Source organism: Ursus arctos, unplaced genomic scaffold, assembly GCF_023065955.2.
Source record: "Ursus arctos isolate Adak ecotype North America unplaced genomic scaffold, UrsArc2.0 scaffold_13, whole genome shotgun sequence".
NCBI classification, from domain to species: Eukaryota; Metazoa; Chordata; class Mammalia; order Carnivora; family Ursidae; genus Ursus; species Ursus arctos.
In genome coordinates this window covers 42,583,104-42,603,069 of record NW_026622797.1, presented here as the reverse complement: position 1 = coordinate 42,603,069, position 19,966 = coordinate 42,583,104, and the positions used below count along the sequence as shown (strand labels likewise).

At 39.6% G+C, this 19,966-nt stretch overlaps 1 protein-coding gene across 1 annotated transcript in view; it reads left to right on the top strand.

The window, feature by feature from the left end:
- The window catches only part of SLC35F1 (solute carrier family 35 member F1), a 381,514-nt gene that overhangs the window by 303,082 nt on the left and 58,466 nt on the right, over positions 1-19,966 (top strand). The window contains exon 3 of the mRNA XM_026505215.4: positions 5,547-5,674. Coding sequence (XP_026361000.3) covers positions 5,547-5,674 — 128 coding nt within the window. The remainder of the gene's footprint in view (positions 1-5,546; positions 5,675-19,966) is intronic.

Genomic DNA, 19,966 nt, shown 5'->3' with positions numbered 1-19,966 from the left:
CATTTATTTTGTTCACTTTTTTCACTAAAGAAAATTGTTTTAAGCTCTACATTCTAATGCTAAATTTTAGCTTTTAAAGGTGAGTAATTAAAACCCCCACCAAAAGTCTTTTGTTTTGTTTTATTTCTAGACTGATTAGGACTTAAACACTTGCCTTTAGAGTTTTGGTAAAGAAAGACAGCTTGATGGCTCCAAGTTGTGAGACAAGGAGGTTCATGCAATGGTCTCACCCCCTGCGTAGGGACTTTGCTCTTGCTGCAGAGTCTCTGTGCAAAGTGTGCTGGATTCCGTTCTTGCATGAGAACACCATGAAGGATCACACCACCCATGGAACCCCTTAATGAAAATGTCCCAAGAACAACGCAGCTGCTTGTTCCATGAGCTGGATTTACCTCCGGTGGGGTCTTGCAGTACTATTATTCTTGACTCAGACTCCCACTGGGGTGAACAAGAACACCATGAATCAAAGATCTGTTTTCCAGGCACTTCCATGGATGTGCAGCGTGGTTCAGTTTCTGTACAGAAGTTTTCTCCCCCTTCATTCAGCATGTATTCACCACCACTGCCCTCACCCCACGCATGGGTGACCATGGTTACTATGCCTGCGGCTTTAGCAAGTAGTACAGCATAAAACAGTAATTCTTGTCATTAGAGTTTCTTAAGCGATAGAATTGGTTTTAAAGCTTATTTTACATTTCACAAGGGAAAGTCTATCATGGACTTCGGCAGGGAAACCCCACATCCTTGGTACTGACTTGCTGGTGGTCCGACACATGGTCATCCCTAAGCTGCTTCAGGAGCGGCGTCATGGGGCGCTGGCAGCTCCAGGGGGCGCCATGCACATGGGCTTCAGTGTGATGGGCACACCCTGGAGTTAGCAGTGGGGCACCCAGCGGGTGAGTCTGGGCAGGTAGGTCATGAAAGAGCCTTTAAGGAGAAATGTGTGACTCCTAAGGACAATGCCACAATTAACAAATCAGGGAGGCAAAATTGTACAGTACTAATGAGTATGAAGCCTGGGACCTGATTGTCATGAGTCCAGATCCTGGCTTATCTGTGTGGCCTTTCGGGCAAGTTACTTAACTCCTTCAGGCCTTGGTCTTGTCATCTGCAAATAGGGTTAATAGCAATGTCTGCTATATCGGGTTATGATGAGGTTTGGGTAAATTAATATTTGTAAAGCATGTAGATACTGCCTGATACAGAGTAAGTATCATAGAAGTTATCTGTTACAAAAATTCAGAAACACTTTTGATTGATCGTGCTGTTGGTGCTTAGTAAAATTCAATATGAATGATGTGATCAAGATTGTCAGTAATTTCTTTTCCCTGTTCTTAATTAGTGAACTAGTTATTGTTGCTAGAATGCTGTTACCTCAAATTAGGGTAACTTTCTTTGCTGCACTGTTCCTAATAGAGAAAAATTGCAAACAACTTAGATGTCTGTTACTGGGAGACTGGATAAATTGTGGCATATTCAGAAACTATGATAATACACAGTGTTTAAAATAAATGAGTTAGCTCTATAGGAAACAATAGGGATACATTTCTAAAACAATGCTAAACATAAAAAGAAAACCTAGAAGAATGACGTCTAACAGTATACACAATAAACTCTCTTTTAAAGTTTAAAAACATATCAAAGGAAGTGATATGCTATTTCGGATACAAACACGTGTAAAGTGTGTAACAAGAACACAAACATGAAGGATCCACAACAGTATCAAGACAGGGATTGAGGAAGGACGGAAGGGAATGGACTCTCACAAGAGCAGAAAAGGAGCTTCGGTTTTAACATTTTCTTCCTCAAAAAAACCCCCAAACATTTGTGAAGCAAACGTGCCAAAATGTTAACATTTATTAAATCAGGTTGGAGGTTATGTTATTATATTATTCTCCAATATTTTTATTTATATTTGAACATATTGATAATAAAAATAATAATTAACAGAATGCATGTAAATGGCAAACTGTAATTTTAAAGTTTCCGCCATTGGATTTTATTACTCATTCTAGTTCATTAAAAAAAAAAAAAAGAATTTCAAAACATTAATGTACCACCAATTGTGCTGGTGTTTTTTATGGGTGGCCCTGTTTTATGAGATTTAAGGAGCGGTTTGGCACAAAGGCTTTAGAGAATGCATTTTCATTATTTTAGAAAGAATTTTAATGGCCTACTGTACGTCAGTGTTACTGCGAGTCATGTAGACAAATCCCCAAGCAGTCTTTTCTAGGGCTGGAGTTTTTGCTCAGCCAAAATTACAAAAGTGCTCTCTTGCCTTCCTGGATCATTCTGCCGCGCACGAATGTTGTATGTTTTCTGGTGCTTCAAATGGAACAATGTGGAACATTTATTCAGGGTGTTTTGCTTTGCAGACTTTTTGAGCAGAACAGCAAGGCAGCTAATCATTCCTTTGAATCTATGTCATGAATTACACTTCGAGTATGTTATTGATTGGTAGAACAAACAGCACCGCGACCCAGATTTTCAGTCTTACATCATTGAGATGAGGCAGGTATGCTCTGAGTTTGGCAATTCTCTGTTCATTGTGTAAATTAACTGGGACAATGACCTGTGACTATAGAATCGCAGCTTTGTGTCAGATGTTGTCTACATTCTAACTGGAAAACAATTTTCATTGTCTGGAACATGAATGTGTATAGTAGATATATTTTAAGTACCTCAATTTCAATCTATCTAGCATTGCTGAGATTATTAAACATGAAATTTATTCATACATTCTGTATTATTTATTGACCACTCACCGGGTACTGTTGGACCCTAGAGATAAAGTGATGACCAAGGCAATGCCACTGTCTTCAAACTGTTAATAATCTAATGAGTAATAGGTCAAGGGAGGAGGTCATTCCAATACAGTGAGATAAGTATTATATGTGGGATAAGCAAAGGGTGTTAAAGAAACACATTACAGGGAAATCCAGCCCTAGGAAGATCAAGGAAGGCTTCCTGGTGGTAGTGTCTATGCTGATCCTTCATTTGGAGACTGGAGGAATAATAGTCCAAGCAGAGGAGTCAGCATAAGGAAAAGCCCAGAAACAAGACAGGGAAAGCAGGCTTCAGGCCAGATGTTCAGATGTGGGTTTTTTGGTATGGACAGCCTTCACTACTTTGTGGTTGTATCTCTTTGGAATTCCTAGAACAGGTCATCCTGAGGATAACCATAAATCATAAATAAATCTGATTTGAAAGTCATAAATCTGATCAATGCCCAGGCTCCACCTAAAGCCAATTACATCAGAATTTGGGGTGTCTGGTCCCAGACATTGAGATTTTTAAAAATTTCTCAAGAAGATGTGAATACTCAGTTAGGTTGCAAATCACTAATTTACAAGATAAACCCTGAGAGGTGTGTTGATTGATCAAATGCATAGGTAGGTAAGAAAGGCAGAAGTGCTGTGCAAGGACATTCCCAAAATGAGCTGGCTATAAAGAAATGACCTTGGGGATCACATCCAGCAGCTATGAATCTCAGTACAAAACACTAAGAAGCGTGACTCCTATTCTAGCGCTGACTCTTGACATACTCAGAGAAATAGCACTTCACACTTTTTTCAGTTCAATTATTTGTCCATTCCAAAACACGTAGCTAATCCTCACTATATGTCAGTATGCAAAGGGCTATGGATACATATATGAGTAAGCCATTGAGGTCTTACCATCCCCAAACTCCCAGTTTAGTGAGTAGACCATTTCTAAGTAATCACAGTCAGGTGAAAAGACTATACAGACCTGGGTACACCTTGCTCAGGGGGCAGTGGCATCAGACAAAATGGCAGAGAATAGCTAAATTTTGAAAGATGAACAGAAATTAGCAATTCACTGAGTCAAAAAGATTTTTAGTGTACTTGGAGCAAAGGTTGTGAGAAGTGTGGCATCCAAAGTGAGACTTGAAAACTGGGTTAGCTACCGAAGGTCCAGAGACCTCTCCCTCCTTGTTGCCAACTAGCCATGACCCATACTCTGACATTCTCTATGTAGCTGAAAAGCTTTGTTTTACAAGTTTCCATAAGGTTGAAAAGGTCTTCACCTCATATCGTGGTCACTGGAATAAGACCAGTGGTAGAAATTAGGACTTCAAAGTTCTGAGAATGGCTCAGAGAGGTGAGGCTGTGAGTCAGTTGAGGTTCTTCAGGACCAGCTTAAGCGCAGCTGTAGTACTAAAGGTGTGTGTCACTGGGTAGCCAACCTCTAAGATGACCTCCAGTGATCTCTGCCTCCTGGTATGCACACCCTTACAAAATTCTCTCCCTTGAGTGTCGGTTGAACTTCTTGACCCTCCTTTTAAGAAAAGAATAGGGGAGAAGTCCCATTTCTGATAATAAGTTTAAAAACAAAAAAACCTGTACTTTCCCTCTCCCTCTCTCTCTTTCTCCCCCACCCCCCTCTCTCCCTTTCATTGCTCGTCCTGGGTGAAACCAACTGCCATGTTTTCAGGCAGGCCCTTCTGGTAAGGACTGAGGCCTGCCAACAGCCATGCTGAGTGAGCTTAGAAGCAGATCCCTCCCCAGTCAGTCCTTCAGATGTGACTACGTCCATGGCTGACAACTTGGCTGCAACTTATTGAGACAGCTTGCATCAGAGACCTATTCAGGTGAGCTGTGTCCAGATTCTTGACCCACAAAACTAGGAGATAATAAATGTGTGTTGCTTTAAGCAGCAGTGTTTTAGGACAATTTGTCATGCAGCAATACATGATAAATACAGCCACCATTCCCTTACAGTGTCTGCAGAGTCCATATCCTCTATGAAGACCTCACAGGTTGGCTCCAAAGAGCTATGATTATTAACGATCATGATTTCCCTTTGAGAAATAAGATTTATTTCAGGCTTGAAATATGTGAAAATATGGATGAAAAACCAAGGGATTCAAAATCTGTTCTGGTGCTATAACCTGAAGAGGCCAGATGGTGAAGATTATAGTTTAGGGGTAATATTCAGACCATGGTCCTTTGGCCCTTGTCCATCTGAGAGTGACCGCCTACCTCCTTTCTTTTCCCATCACCCACACCCTACCAAAATACAACGTTCAAAGCATGTAACATTCAAAGCTGGGCGAGCACTTGGCATGGCGTCTTGGAGTCTAACTGCAGACCTGCTGGCAAGCATAGGCCTTTGTCCGTTGCGCTACCCTCATTTCATTTCTTTCTATTTTACAGCAATACTGAAGTTTAGAATGATTTGGACTTTGTGTGTGTTTATGCAGCCTTTCTGGCATACCTTTCCTTTTATTTTTACATGACGTAATTTTTTTCTTCAAATGTTCATGAGAAAATGCCTTTCATGGTGAACTAAAAACCTAGTCTTATTCTGGCATAAAAACCAATTTGAAAGGCCAAAGTCTACAGTGAAGACTATTAGCAAAGTAAAAACATGTCAATCTTTGCACAATTAATTTGTTTAATTAAACATTTGTTAAGGAACAGTAAAAAATATATATATAGTACAACAATAATTTAGAATCCTTCTAAATACAGTTTATTATGTGTTCAGAACCTAACCCATTTCTTCTCACCTTCATAACACAGGTGAAGAAAACCTCCTGGCAATTTTACGACGAAGATGGTGGAAGTATATGATCCTGGGACTCATAGACCTGGAAGCAAATTACTTGGTGGTCAAGGCCTACCAGTACACAACCCTGACCAGTATCCAGGTACTGGGGGCTCTTCTGTCCTTCTGTCCTTCTGTCCTTCTCAACTGGGGGCTCTTCTGTCCTTCCAAGTGTAGTTTACTTTCAGTTTAGTCACTTGGGAATCTAAATACTCCTCTTTAGGTTTTGCGACAAGAGGGAAATTGGGTGTTTAAAAATTAACTTGAGCTTTATTTCTATGTCTTATTAATTTTTCTTAATTCAAATGTAATTGGATGTCTTTTTCCTCTTTGTTCTTAATGGACCGTAACTATTGACAATGTAGGAAAATATTTTCTAGCTATGAATACTACCAACTAATCTTATGTCAGTAGAAGAGTTATTAATAGACATAAAAACAGAGCTATTTTAAACACAACTTATAACATTTTAGAACATTTTAATGGACTTTGATTAAGTAATCAGTGCTTAATAATCTTTTCTTTTATCTTTATTTAATGAGGAGATTTTGCAACCTGAAGGGACAGAATTTTTCCTAAAAGAACAAGATACAAATTCCTAAATAGTGTTATTCATAAAGATAACCCTCTGTCCTCCCTTCCTCCCTCTCTTTTTCTTTTATGCACATGTGTACACACACACACACACACACACACACACAATTGCAAGTTTAAACTTAGGTTTTCACAACTTTCACCAGACAGCACTTGCACGCCTTATTACACCATAAGTAATACATTTGACCATTTTGTTTCACCCTCATTTCCCCTTTTATGGCAATATTATGAATTTTATAGTCATTCCAAAGCTCTGGGATGAAAACAAAATATTATTCACATATATTATATCTTACTTAGACTTGATACCACAACAACATTCCTGCCATTCAAATAATTTGCTTAGAAACAGCAATAACAAAAATTCAGAATCAAGCAAGCAAACCAACCACCTAAACATGTTTAGGTTACGTAGATTGAATGGGAACCTGTTTAAGCTGGGATGAGATGGGGCCACAGGCTTCTTCCTGCATGCCCAATGAGAGACAGAAAGGATGCTTGTCTACATCCATTGAAGAAAAGTCCAGAGCCCTTTTCTGATTGGACCGCAATGGCAGAGGGGAATGCCGTGAGCTAATTGGCTTAAACTTGGACTCTCCAGCCCAATACAGGATGGAATTTCTGATTGGTTTAGGCTCATATTTTTCAGTAGGAGTACTACTGGCATTTTGGGTGGGACAATTTTTCATGATTTGGGTCCCTTTCCTACTTCATTGGTTATTTAACATTCCTAGCTCCTGTCTACTAAATGCCAATAGCGTCTTTTTCAGCCTTGGAACAGCTAAAAGTGTCCCTGTGGGTTTCTAAATGCCCTCTGGCAGGTCCCATCTCTGCTTGAGGGTTACTGGCTCACCAGTCAGTACTCGTGGAGTCAGGGTGGAATTGATCTCACCAATCCCATGTCACCCACTGCAGGATAGGAGAGGTGGATGGATGCTGGGAAATCAGCTGCAGCTCCTCCACACAGTTGCACTCCCCCTCACTTCAACGAGCCCCACAACAGAAACAGATATCTCTCCTCTGTGCTCCCATGGCACTTCGTTAGTTCTAGCTACACAGTCTGTCTTACCTAAGAATGATGTTTGAATATTCCCACCTACTCCACCCAGCTGTGAGTACTTTCATAGCCAGGGTGATTTCTTGTTCACCTTTGAATCTTTAGTACCTACTAGAAAACCCAGCACATGCCAGGTACTCAATAAATGTTTAAAGAAATTAATTCAGTTGCATTGATTTCCACTATCTGGGGGCACAGAAATTCCCAGCAGTTCTCTACCTAAATGCAGAGGCCTCCAGAATGTCTTTACAGATATGGTGGGAGAAGGAAGAGACAAATGTTAGCTTTGTGGCAGAACTGAGCCCATTAGCAGAGCCAAAAACTATAAATGAGCCTGGGGAGAATGAGGAGACTTCCCGCTTTGAAAATATAGTTGACTTTTGTGGGGTTTTTTTTCTTTTAAGCATTGAAAAGTCATAACTAATTGGTGGTTTCTTAAGTTCTATGAAGCTTTTTTGAAAATTTTTTTCCATTTTCCTTTTTTTTTTTTTTTTTTTTGAACAGTGGCAGTTTATTCTCAACAACTGGTCCCCTGGTCTTCAGATATTTAGTTCAACCCATGTCATACCCCACCATCCTGATCGATCCTGCTACCTCTCTCAAATTAACTGTTCAGTGCCTATTTAAATGTTCTATCCTATGAAAAAGTGTATTTAATTCTTTAGTGAGAAAGAAAAATAATAATTCTACTGGAATATTAGTTGGTTCGTTGTAATTCACTGAGCAAGGAATAGTGGAAAGTCAAAAAAGCAAGTTGAATCTAACAATTTTAGAATTAGTTTGCCACCTACAACAAATAAACCTATTAAATAATAATAAATGGTTAGAACAGAAAGCATTTGCTCTGGGAACCATGTCTGTACTGCTGTTTAGTAATTTAATTTTGTTTACTCATTGCAAATCAGTAGAACTAACAAGTGCCAATAATTTTTCCTTATTTCTATAAATATTAATTCAGCTTATGTGTTTAGCTTTTATTCATATTAATCAATAAGGAAAATATAGTAATAAGCCTCTAAGAAATGAGCTAGTTACTGCAGGTGATGTAAAGAGAAATGAATAAGCCTTGTCCTCCAGAAACTTATGAATTGATAAAGAGCATAAAAGGCAAAAATCTATGGATAGCAACGCCACGTATGGCAAGAGAACAGATGCCTAGGTGCTACAGTTTCCAAAGGACGCAGAGATGATGTTTATTTCCAAAGACAAGAAAGTATCCATTCATATGAGTCTATAAGATTAGAATAAATGTAGAGAGGATAAAATGTGGGTATAGCTTTGCACATGGGATGAAGAGCATGACAGAAGCGTGGGAGCAGAAAACCCAGTGAATGTGATTGGAGAGCCATTATTCCAGTTTGATTCATCCAGTCACTTAAAAAATAATTACCGAATAAGTCTACGTTCAAGCCATTTTATTTAGTGGTAAACAAAATGCGAGCAAAAATAGATACAAGTTGTATTCTTATGAAGCTTCTGGTCAAATAGGGAAAGCAGCATTTGGTCAAATGAGCAAATGAATGGATGTCTAGTTATAATGAGGGATAAATGTTCTAAAGGAAAGCAACACAGTTCTATGAGAACAGTTGTCAAAACAACCTGACCTCAACTGGCAGTTGGGGAAGGTTTTCCTGAAGAATTGATAGTGGAGCTGAAATCTAAAAGAGGAGTGGGAGAAATGGATGCATTCCTGGAAACTTATAAACTACCAAGACTGAAACAGGAAGAAATAGACAATCTGAACAGACCAATAACCAGTAAGGAAGTTGAAGCAGTAATCAGAAATCTCCCAACAAACAAGAGCTCAGGGCTGGATGGCTTCCCGGGGGAATTCTACCAAACATTTAAAGAAGAAATAATACCTGTTCTACTGAAGCTGTTTCAGAAAATAGAAATAGAAGGAAAACTTCCAAACTCTTTCTATGAGGACAGCATTACCCTGATCCCAAAACCAGACAAAGACCCCATCAAAAAGGAGAATTACAAACCAATATCCCTGATGAACATGAATGCCAAAATACTCAATAAGATCCTAGCCAATAGGATCCAACAGTACATTAAAAGGATTATTCACCATGACCAGGTGGGATTTATTCCTGGGATGCAAGAGTGGTTCAACATTCAGAAATCAATCAACGTGACAGAACACATTAATAAAAGAAAAGATGAGAATCCTCTCAATTGATGCAGAAAAAATATTGGACAAAATATGGCATCCTTTCCTGATTAAAACTCTTCAAAGTATAGGGATAGAGGGAACATAACCTCACTATCATAAAAGCCATCTATGAAAAGCCCACAGTGAATATCATTCTCAATGGGGAAAAACTGAGAGCTTTTCCCTTAAGGTCAGGAACACGACAGAGATGCCCACTCTCACCATTATTGTTCAGCATAGTACTAGAAGTCCTAGCCTCAGTGATCAAACAACAAAAAGAAATAAAAGGCATTCAGATTGGCAAAGAAGAAGTCAAATTCTCTCTCTTCACAGATGACATGATACTTTATTTGGAAAACCCAAAAGACTCCACGCCCAAATGACTAGAACTCATATAGCAATTCGGCAACATGGCAGGATACAAAATCAATGCACAGAAATCAGTTGCATTTCTATTCACTAATAATGTAACTGAAGAAAGAGAAATTAAGGAATCGATTCCATTTACAATAGCACCAAAAAACGTAAGATACCTAGGAACAAACCTAGCCAAAGAGGTAAAGGATCTATACTTTAGAAACTACAGAACACTTACAAAAGAAATTGAGGAAGACACAAAGAGATGGAAGAACATTCCATGCTCATGGATTGGAATAAACATTGTTAAAATGTCTGTGCTGCACAGAGCAATCTACACTTTCAGTGCAATCCCTATCAAAATATCATTGACATTTCTCACAGAGCTGGAACAAACAATCCTAAAGTTTGTTTGGAACCAGAAAAGACCCTGAATAACTGGGGGAATGTTGAAAAAGAAAACCAAAGCTGGGGGCATCACGATGCCTGCCTTCAAGCTCTGTTACAAAGCTGTGATCATCAAGACAGCAGTGGTATTGGCACAAAAACAGACACATAGATCAATGGAACAGAATAGAGACCCCAGAAATGGACCCTCAACTCTATGGTCAACTATTCTTTGACAAATCAATAAAGAATATCCAATGGCCCAAAAAACAAATAATCCAGTCAAGAAATGGACAGAAGACATGAACAGACACTTCTCCAAAGAAGACATACAAGTGGCTAACAGACACATGAAAAAATGTTCAACATCACTAGCCATAAGGGAAATACAAATCAAAACCACAATGAGATACCACCTTACACCACTTAGAATGGCAAAAATTAATGAGACAGGAAACAACAAATATTGGCAAGAATGTAGAGAAAGGGGAACCCTCTTACAGTCTTGGTGAGAATGCAAGTTGGTACAGCCAGTCTGGAAAACAGTATGGAGGTTTTTCAAAAAGTTAAAAATAGAGCTACCCTACAACCCAGCAAATGCACTACTGGGTATTTACCCCAAAGATACAGATGTAGCGAAAAGAAGGGGCACATGCACCCCAATATTCACAGCAGCAATGTCCACAATAGCCAAAATGTGGAAGGAGCCAAGATGTCCTTCAATAGATCAATGAGTAAAGAAGATGTGGTTCATATACACAATGGAATATGACTCAGCCATCAGAAGGGATGAATGCCTATCATTTACATTGACATGGATGGAACCTGGAGGGGATTATGCTAAGTGAAATAAGTCAAGCAGAGAAAGACAGTTATCATATGGTTTCACTTATATGTGGAACATAAGGAATAGTGCAGAGGACCACAGGGGAAGGGAGGGAAAACTGAAGGGGAAGAAATCAGAGGGGTAGATGAACCATGAGAGACTCTGGACTCCAGGAACCAAACTGAGGGTTACAGAAGGGAGGGGGGTGGGGGGATGGGGTAACCGGGTGATGAATATTAAGGAGGGCATATGTGGTGATGAGCACTGGGTGTTATACAAAACTAAGGAATCGTTGAACACTACATCAAAAACTAATGATGTACTATATGCTGGCTAACTAGGCATAATAAATAAATAAATAAATAAATAAATAAATAAATAAATAAAATAAAAAGCACCATCAATTTACCAACTGCAAAAAAAAGTAAATATGTGAATAAATTCTTATTTTAAAAAAACTAATGGTGTACATAATAATAAAAAGTAAATAAAGATAAAAATAAAATAATAAAAGATAATAAATAAATAAACAAATAAATAAGAGGAGTGGAAAGAGATCCAAGCAAAGAAGACAATATGCTGAAGGCCCCAAGTGGGAAGGGCTGTGGCAAGGATGAGGTTTAGACAAGTCATGTGACTGGGCATAGAGAATGAAGAGTAGTACAAGGTGGCCTGGAGAAGGAGGCAGGGACCAGACACTGTGAGTCTTGATGGCCAGATGGAAGGTTTAAGTCTTTCGGCTAAGTGCCATGGGAAGCCACATTTGAGTTTTAAAGAAAACTCAGACCCTCGTGTAGAGAACAGATTGAAGCAGTGGATTCTCTTAAAGGAACAGAGAAAGATAGAGCTGAAGTGTTAGGTTGGGGCCATATTGTAGGAGGTCTTCAATGTCAGTAGGAAGAGTGTGACTTAATTTTATAGGTAAAAGAGAGCCATGAAAGTTTCTGAGGAAAGAAATGATAGGATGTGACCCAGTAACCCTTTTTCAAAGCACTTCTGTTTTCACAAGACAGTCTTCATTAATAGTTGGCACAGCATCAAATACGTTTGTTTCTTGAGTCTTTTAAAAATAGAGACATAAAGCAAACAGACACAAAGAGCCTCTCTTGCTTTCTCTTCCTGCCCTTTCAGTTCATTCACCAAACTTAGGGTTAAGTGTCACAAACAACTGATACACGAAACTTGAGAGGAAAATATTTTTTTCTTTTTTCTTTTTGGAAATATATATTTTTGAAATGATTTTAGACTCACAGGGAATTGCAAAAATATATAGAGTTCTTTGCACCGTTTGCGCAGCTTTCCCCAGTGGTGACAGTTTATGTGACTTTAGTGTAATGTCAAAACCAGGATATTGATATTGGTACAATACTGTAATGAGACTACAGACCTTTTTCAGTTTTCAACCCCTTTTGTTTCACTTGTGTGTATGTGTGTGTGTCTGTGTGTGTGTGTGTGTGTGTGTGATTCTGTGCAATTTGATCCCATGTGTAAGTCTTTGTAACCACTACCACAATCAGAATACAGAACTACCCCATTACCACAACGGGACTCCCTTGTGCTACCGCTGTGAAGTTGCACCCATCCCACCCCCCACCCCTGTCAACTGGCAACCATGAATCTGTTCTCCAGCTATCTGATTTTGTCAGCGGTACGATGCCATATAAAATGGAATCATGCAGTATTTAACCTTTAGAGACTGTTTTTTTTCCCCGTAAGCATAATGTCTTTAATATTCCAGATTGCTGCATATACCAATACTTTATTCCTTTTTATTGCAGTGTAGTATTACACGGTCTAGATGTACCAGAGTGTGTTTAACCATTCACCTGTTGGGAGACATTTGGGTTGTTTCCACTTTGGGCTTTTATAAATAAAGGTGCTATGAGCATCCATGTGCAAGTTTTTGTGTTAACATAAGATTTCACTTCTCTGGGATAGATGCTCAAAAGTGCAACTGCTGGATCAAATGGAAAATGCCTGGTTGGTTTAGAGACTGGCAAACAGCTTTCCAGGGCAGCAGCACCATTTTACATTCCCACCAGCAATGTCTGAGAGGCCCACTTGCTCCCCATCCTCACCAGCACTTGGTGTTATCATTCTCTTTTATTTTAGCCATTCCAAAAGGTACATAGTGATATTTCATTGTGGTTTTAATGTGCAAGTCCCTAGGGGCTAATAATGTTGAACATCCTTTGGAAAAAAACGTGCTTTAATTTCGCCGTCATGGTGGGAAGCTAAAGATAGTGAACTATGGCTAAAGAGATAACATATTAAGGAAAAAGATGGTGGAGGAGAGACATTGAAGTGAAGAAACCCAGCTGTTTCCTTTATTAGAAAATGAAGAGATTTATAAGGATTTATAAGGATTGTATTCCAAAGACACATTTGTGAGTTTGTATCTCTTGACTTGTAGAGAATGAATAGATTGTGACTGTGACTTTGAGACAGATTAGCAATGACATTTGGATAAATTCTAAAAGCTCTGCTATTTTTATAACTGTGTTATATGAACCATTTCAGTAGAAATATCAACTTTACGACTTCTCGCCTAAAGATTATTCATCTTTTTTCAGCCATGGAGTACTAAAATGCCAACAGATGAAACTAGTGCTTCTGTGAAATCAGAAGAAAGCTGGTCTCTTTAAACGTGGTATTTGGTAACTAAAATTAACTCACATTGGAAGCGATTTGCCGTACTCTTGCTGATAACCACGCTGAGGGGTCTATACCTCTAACGCGTCTCCTGCTCACATAGTGCATACTTCAGAGCACTTTCCATTCTTCAAGCAGTTTCCATCAGGAGCAAAGGACAAGAAAGAAATCCCTCTGGCCCTGGTTATTTTCTTTCTGTCCTGCTCCTCTGACTCGGACATGTTAAGACAGGTTAATGCCGAATGCAAGCCAGCCTCCCCAATGCACAGTGTGATGTTCAACCCCGAGACTCATTCTATAATGCACACGCTCGCAACATGTACATGTAACAGACACGATATGCTATCCATACACATGTAACAGTTTGTCTCATTGCGTTACACAACTCTCAGGCCTTTCTAGGTCTTCTCTTTGTCAATTTTCAGTAGACTATGAGTTAAGTTGTGTCAGATACAGAGAAAGCCTGGGTAGTTTGTACCTTATGTCTAAAATTTAAGGCATGAGAATAGACTTGCTCTTCAGATGTATTTATTAATTTAAACATGCCCATGCTGTAGCTAGGGGCTGGGGGTACAACTGCTGATCAGACCCGAGCCCTGCTGTGGGGCAGTGGGCAGCTATGTTATCAATGAGGATACAGCATAGTTGTGTGATGACGAAAGTATGTTAGTAGTGTCTTTCCTGGAGACAGGAGAGAGGTGCCACTCATCCCCAGGAGTCATGTACCTGTGGTTCCATAGCCAAGAAGTTATGATACATGAAAGTCACTAAAGCTCTTATTTGTAGCCAACTTGTATTTCTACCTCCGTGGATGAACCCAGAGACAAAGCCTGCCTATGCACATTAGAAACAGGTCCATGGGCTTGAGTTTACGATTATGAGCTCAGCTTTTAAGACTGCATTTCCTTCTTTACCCTTGCTGTTTTACATGTCCCTGGTGCAGGACTGTGGCAGTTTATGACTATTCAAGAGATATTTTAAAGTACATTTAAAAGCAAAGCTTTAAAAGCACAAAGTTCTTACCCTTAAAGGGAATATGATATTCTGAATGTCTTTCAGATTTCTTAGATCTGGACTTTTTAACTTCACGATTGTAGAAATAACTTAAATATGTAGCAGTTCAAATCTAAATATTTGATTGGGCACTGCAGGTTTCCTGTCAACCTCTTATCTTGAGAAGAATATAGAGTTCCTTGCTTATCGTCAGAAGAACACACTAGAACTATCTTCAACCTCTCCTCAGTTCGATTACTATGCCCATCCCTAAGCCTGTCCTTTTTATTGTTTTAAGATTTTATTTATTTATTTATTTGAGAGAGAAAAAGCATGAGCAGGGGAAAAGGGCAGAGGGAGAGGGGCAAGCAGAGTCCCCTCTGAGCAGGGAGCCCGATGTGGGGCTCCATCCCAGGACCCCAGGATCATGACTTGAGCCGAAGTCAGATGCTTACCCGACTGAGCCACCCAGGCACCCTCCTAAACCTGTCTTTAAATGTGTTCTATAGAACTGCTTTCTACAGAAGAAAGCTTTCACATTCTACCAACTGAGTTGGAGTCCATATGCTGGTCCCCCCAGATGCCACAGCTAAAGCCATTGGAAAGCAAGAGGAGCACCTCTTTCACTCCCTTCCACTGTATTCTGTAACAGCCATGCTTGCAGGACTGGAAAGCATGCACTGGATCCTTTCTTGATTCTATTTATTCCTTTATCTTCACTTTTCATATGGTCACTGTCATTTTCTACTTTTTATGATAGTTGGTTTTTTTACATATTTCCTCCCTCCCGCATATCTGTAAGGACCTTGAAGGTGGGACCTATGTACCTGGTATGCAGTAAGCACTGAATAAATTTCTGGCGTTTGAATAAATGCAGAAACAATTAGTCTTTGTTTCCTTCACAAGATCATATAGACATAGATGCCAAAAATGGATGAAATATTTGAATAAGTAAGTTAATGCATGAAAGGATGAATTTCTAAAGGTGAGTTATGTATGGGGTAGGATAACACAGTGACCTTTATCATCAGTAAGTTCATTTATTCATACAGGACTCACATATGGAACTCTAAATACATTTTGAGTATTCTACTATGCTCTGGGGATGTAGAGATGATGAAAAACTATCCCAGCTCTCAAGAAGCTCAAATGTTAGAGGCATTGCCTCGATACAGTTTCACTCGTGCTATACTTAATGTTCAAAGCATCTACCCCTTCTTTATAATCCTATAATTTATCTAATCTTTCTAGTGAATCTTCCCCTCAAATGGCCACAAGTTGGCTAAATAGCAGTAGGTGGAGGGGAAAGTCTGATTTGATATATAAATTACTAATTCCTTCCAGTTAAACATTTTCTTTGGATACTTGAGTTGCTTTTGGACAAATGTCAGCCTCTCAGAAGTCCCTTCTTCCACACTCACTTCTGAGATGGCGTGTGGGTAGGTCTGTAGTGTGACCTCAAGCCTGTGTTGATCCTTTGGCTGCTCTCCAGTGTAGGACAGCCCTCCCATTGTTGGGTGTGCACTTGCTGGGTTGGACGAAGAGTCCTCCTCGATTCTGTGCCTGGCCTTCTGCTGGCCTCTGCTGTTCACTCTGCCCCCCCAGTGCTCTCTCTCTCTTTGCTGATGGGCCCTCCGACCTTCGCTGATGCTGTGGCCTCCGGGTATCTGGCTGTGAACGTGTTTGGTCTCCAGCCTTGGTGGTCCCTCCCAGATGGAACCCCTCGCCCCACCCCAGGTAAGCCAGCCTGCACCCCTTTGCAGAACACTCAGACTTCTGGCAAAACAGGAGCCCCAGAAAGGCTTCTGGGGAACTAGAGTGCTCTCTGCTAATGACACTTCACCTCATTGTCTCTGATGCGGCCTCTTCAGGTTAGTGTGGCTGTTCCAAAAGGAAACCAATGCTTTGCTTTCAGTCTCCTTTCTAACGATCTAGCGTTCTTTCTCCTCCTTGGGACTTCCATCCAGAGAGGGCACCTCTGGGCACCTATGACTCAACACTCACTTCTCTGCTGTTACTTTCCTTTTCTCTTCCCACAGTCCATGGTGGGAGAGACAAGCATGGACTCGTCTCTAGCATGGACTTCCTGGTCTCACATCCTCCTTCTAGGACACCAGACCTCCTGGCTGGGTCCTAAAGTAGAAAAGAGCAACCTGCCACGTTCTGGAAGAAACTCTGATGTAGTTGGTAATATCAACTCTTGATATGTTGGAGGAAGAATTACAGAATTTAGAATTCCTTCTCTGTCATTGAACCTGACTCTAGACGTTTCTTTGCTAAAGATGTCAGGAAAGTAAGCTTGGTGTTTGAAAGCTGATGAATGACCTCTCTGTTCTATAAAGGACCCGCTCTCTTTCTCCTCATGGCTCTTTCTCCTCATGGCTCAATTTAACAGGTAGAAGGCTGTATGGGGCATGATTGACAGTGGGAAATTAAATTTCCAGAAAACTTTATCTTATGTTTCTGGAAGACAGATATATAGACAAATTACAGTGCAGTGTGAGCAGTAGCAAAATGGAGCTATGCACAAATGCTATGGATTACAGAGAGGAGGGACTGAATCCACCAGTGACAGAAAGGACTCTCCAGAGGAGACATTTTGGTGGGGTCTATAAACCTAGACTTTACTGACAGCATGAATCCCACAGTAAAATAGGGCCACTTGGTTCCCTGGTGACCGTCAGCTCCAATGGCTCATGTAGACAGCTTATAAATGAGTGAGATGCCCTTGCATGTTTGTTTTCTGGCTAAGCATCAGCTTTCCCACTTCTAAGAATTTAAAAACCTGCCTGCTGGTGTGGTCCTGGGTATGCACCTGTAACACTGCATGCTGTGGTCCTTGTTTCCCCAAGCCCCAGGCGACAGTAATGCCACAAACAATAACACATCGTATTGTTCTGATCCTGCCACCACCTCCAACACCTTCCTCAGCGAAGTTCGTCTGTCCTTCCTGCAGACGGAATTTCACTGGTCTTCCAGCATTCTCAGACTTGTCTGAGATCCATGTGACAGTGAGTCGGCCAAGCTAGGACACCCACTGCTAGATGCTCAAAATATACCAGTCCTTTTACTCACATGTTTTCTATTTCGTGTATTCTTTCCATTGATCCAATTTAAGAAAAAAATTAAAAAGATACATGTTGCCTAAACCAGTTCGTCCTCTGACACACTCTCACTCTTGGACAGCAAATTGAGGAAAAGCAATGAAAAATTGTACAGTTGCATGCCAACTGTTCTAGGTGAAAGACCTTGCTTGAGACACAAGGAGAAGGTTAGGAAACCCACATTCCAATTAGCTTTGCCACTGATTGATTACTGTGTTACCTCACGTAAGACCATTTGCCAGTCAATAGAGGTGAAATCTCAAAGATTAATGAGATTGCTTCTAGGTACAAGCAAAATTCTTCTAGTCCACTCTGTTTGGGAGTGAAAATATCAAGGGAATTTGTACAAGCAAATATGGTAATATCCTACTTGGAATCATGTTTTCACAGTAGCAGGGACTAAACAGACCTGAAAGCCATGGAATGCTGTTGCGTGACATGTAAAATCAAGAAAATTTTCTCCTATGGTACAGATGAATCACCTTTTTGCAATGAACATGTTCCTGAAATATTAATTCCAAATAGATTCTTATAAATTATTTATATTTTTAACACCCTAGGAAATGTACAGGGTATTTCTTATAAATTGAGAAATCATTCTGTACGATGAACAGTAACTATATCTGTTTCCATAGGTATTCTTTCCATGCACTGAGTTTGTGAAAAGTGGAACACTCCCATAGTCCAACATTACACTGCACACAAAGATTCATATTTTCAAAGTTAGCAGCCAAAATGCCTTACATTTGGTGGATAAGAGTGAACAGGGCAGAGGGAAAGACACAGGAGGCCCAGCCTTGGATATCCCCAAGGTGTCTATATGCTCACACAGGTTAATTTGTTAACCACTGACTGCCTTATGCCTCCCAAACGTGCACGCTCTCTACAAAATAGAATCGGTGGAATTACGGGCAACTGGACACTGGTGATCAATGTTTTCATTCACTGAAGTAAGGAATTGCAAATAGATTTAGTGAGCACCTCTGTGTGTGTGTGTGTGTGTGTGTGTGTGTGTGTGTGTGTGTGTGTAAAAGGGGAAAAGATGGGGACAGAGAAAATGAGACTGAAACAGAAAGCATAGTATTGAAAACAAGTCTTCTAATGTCCAAGTAAATAAAATTTCAAAACTCAAAGTTTTCTTTACTTTGGAAACTTATGACTAGAAGCCTTAATAGAAACTAATTAAATTTTAAAAGTCAGAATGTTCCAGTATGATTCAGTAATTTCACTGCTGAAAATTATACTACAGCATTATTTACAATAGCCGTAATATAGAAGGAACGTAAGTGTCCATCAGTAGGTGACTGGATAAAGAAGATGTGATACACACGTGCTTATATACAGTGGAATATTACTTGGCCATAAAAAGTGAGATCTGGCCATTTGTGATGCATATGGATCTCAAGGGTATTATGCTAAGTGAAATAAGTCAGAGAAAGACAAATATCATACGCTTTCACTTATATGTGGAATCTAAAACACAAATAAACAAATGAATAAAAACAAAAACAGAATCATAAATACAGAGAACAAACTGGTGATTGCCATAGGGGAGAAGGTCGGGTGATGGGCAAAATAGGTGAAGGGGATTAAGAGATACAAAATTCCAGTTATAAAATAAGTAAGTCACAGGATGAAAAATAAAAAATGGGGAGATAGTCAATAATATTGTAATAACGTTGTATGGTGACAGATGGTGACGACACTTATTGTGGTGAGCATAGCGTTATGTATAGACTTGTTGACTCTCTGTGTGTACGCTCGAAGCTAATATAAGGATATTTACCAGCTATACTTCAATTAGAAAAAAAAAGTGTTCCACTTAGCCATGCTTTAAAATCCTGCCAATTAAGGTACGCTCGTTGCCCAAACGTGTTCATTTAGCCTTTAAGTGATTTTTATAGATATGAAAACTTTTGATAGAAATTTAGAGTCATGTTTTTATTTCTAGTCATCCTCCCTTGCCTTTCTTTGAGCAAAATTCTATAAATAACATCATTGGTAATTTCTCATAGTTTTCTTCTGGTAATTACTTCCCTGGTTTCTTGAAACATTAACGATGATTAATAAAATAAAAGCGAGAGTATGAGATTTTATGTGTTGGTTACAAGACTTGAGGATTTTTTTTAAACCAGTGATCTGGTTTGGGCTCATTTAAAAAGCAATCCTATATCCTATAAAGGATTTAATTAGGGGATACAATTTGAAAAGAGGTAGTTTGTAACAAATAGCTTCTCTAATTAGGCAGTGTAACATGAGAATTA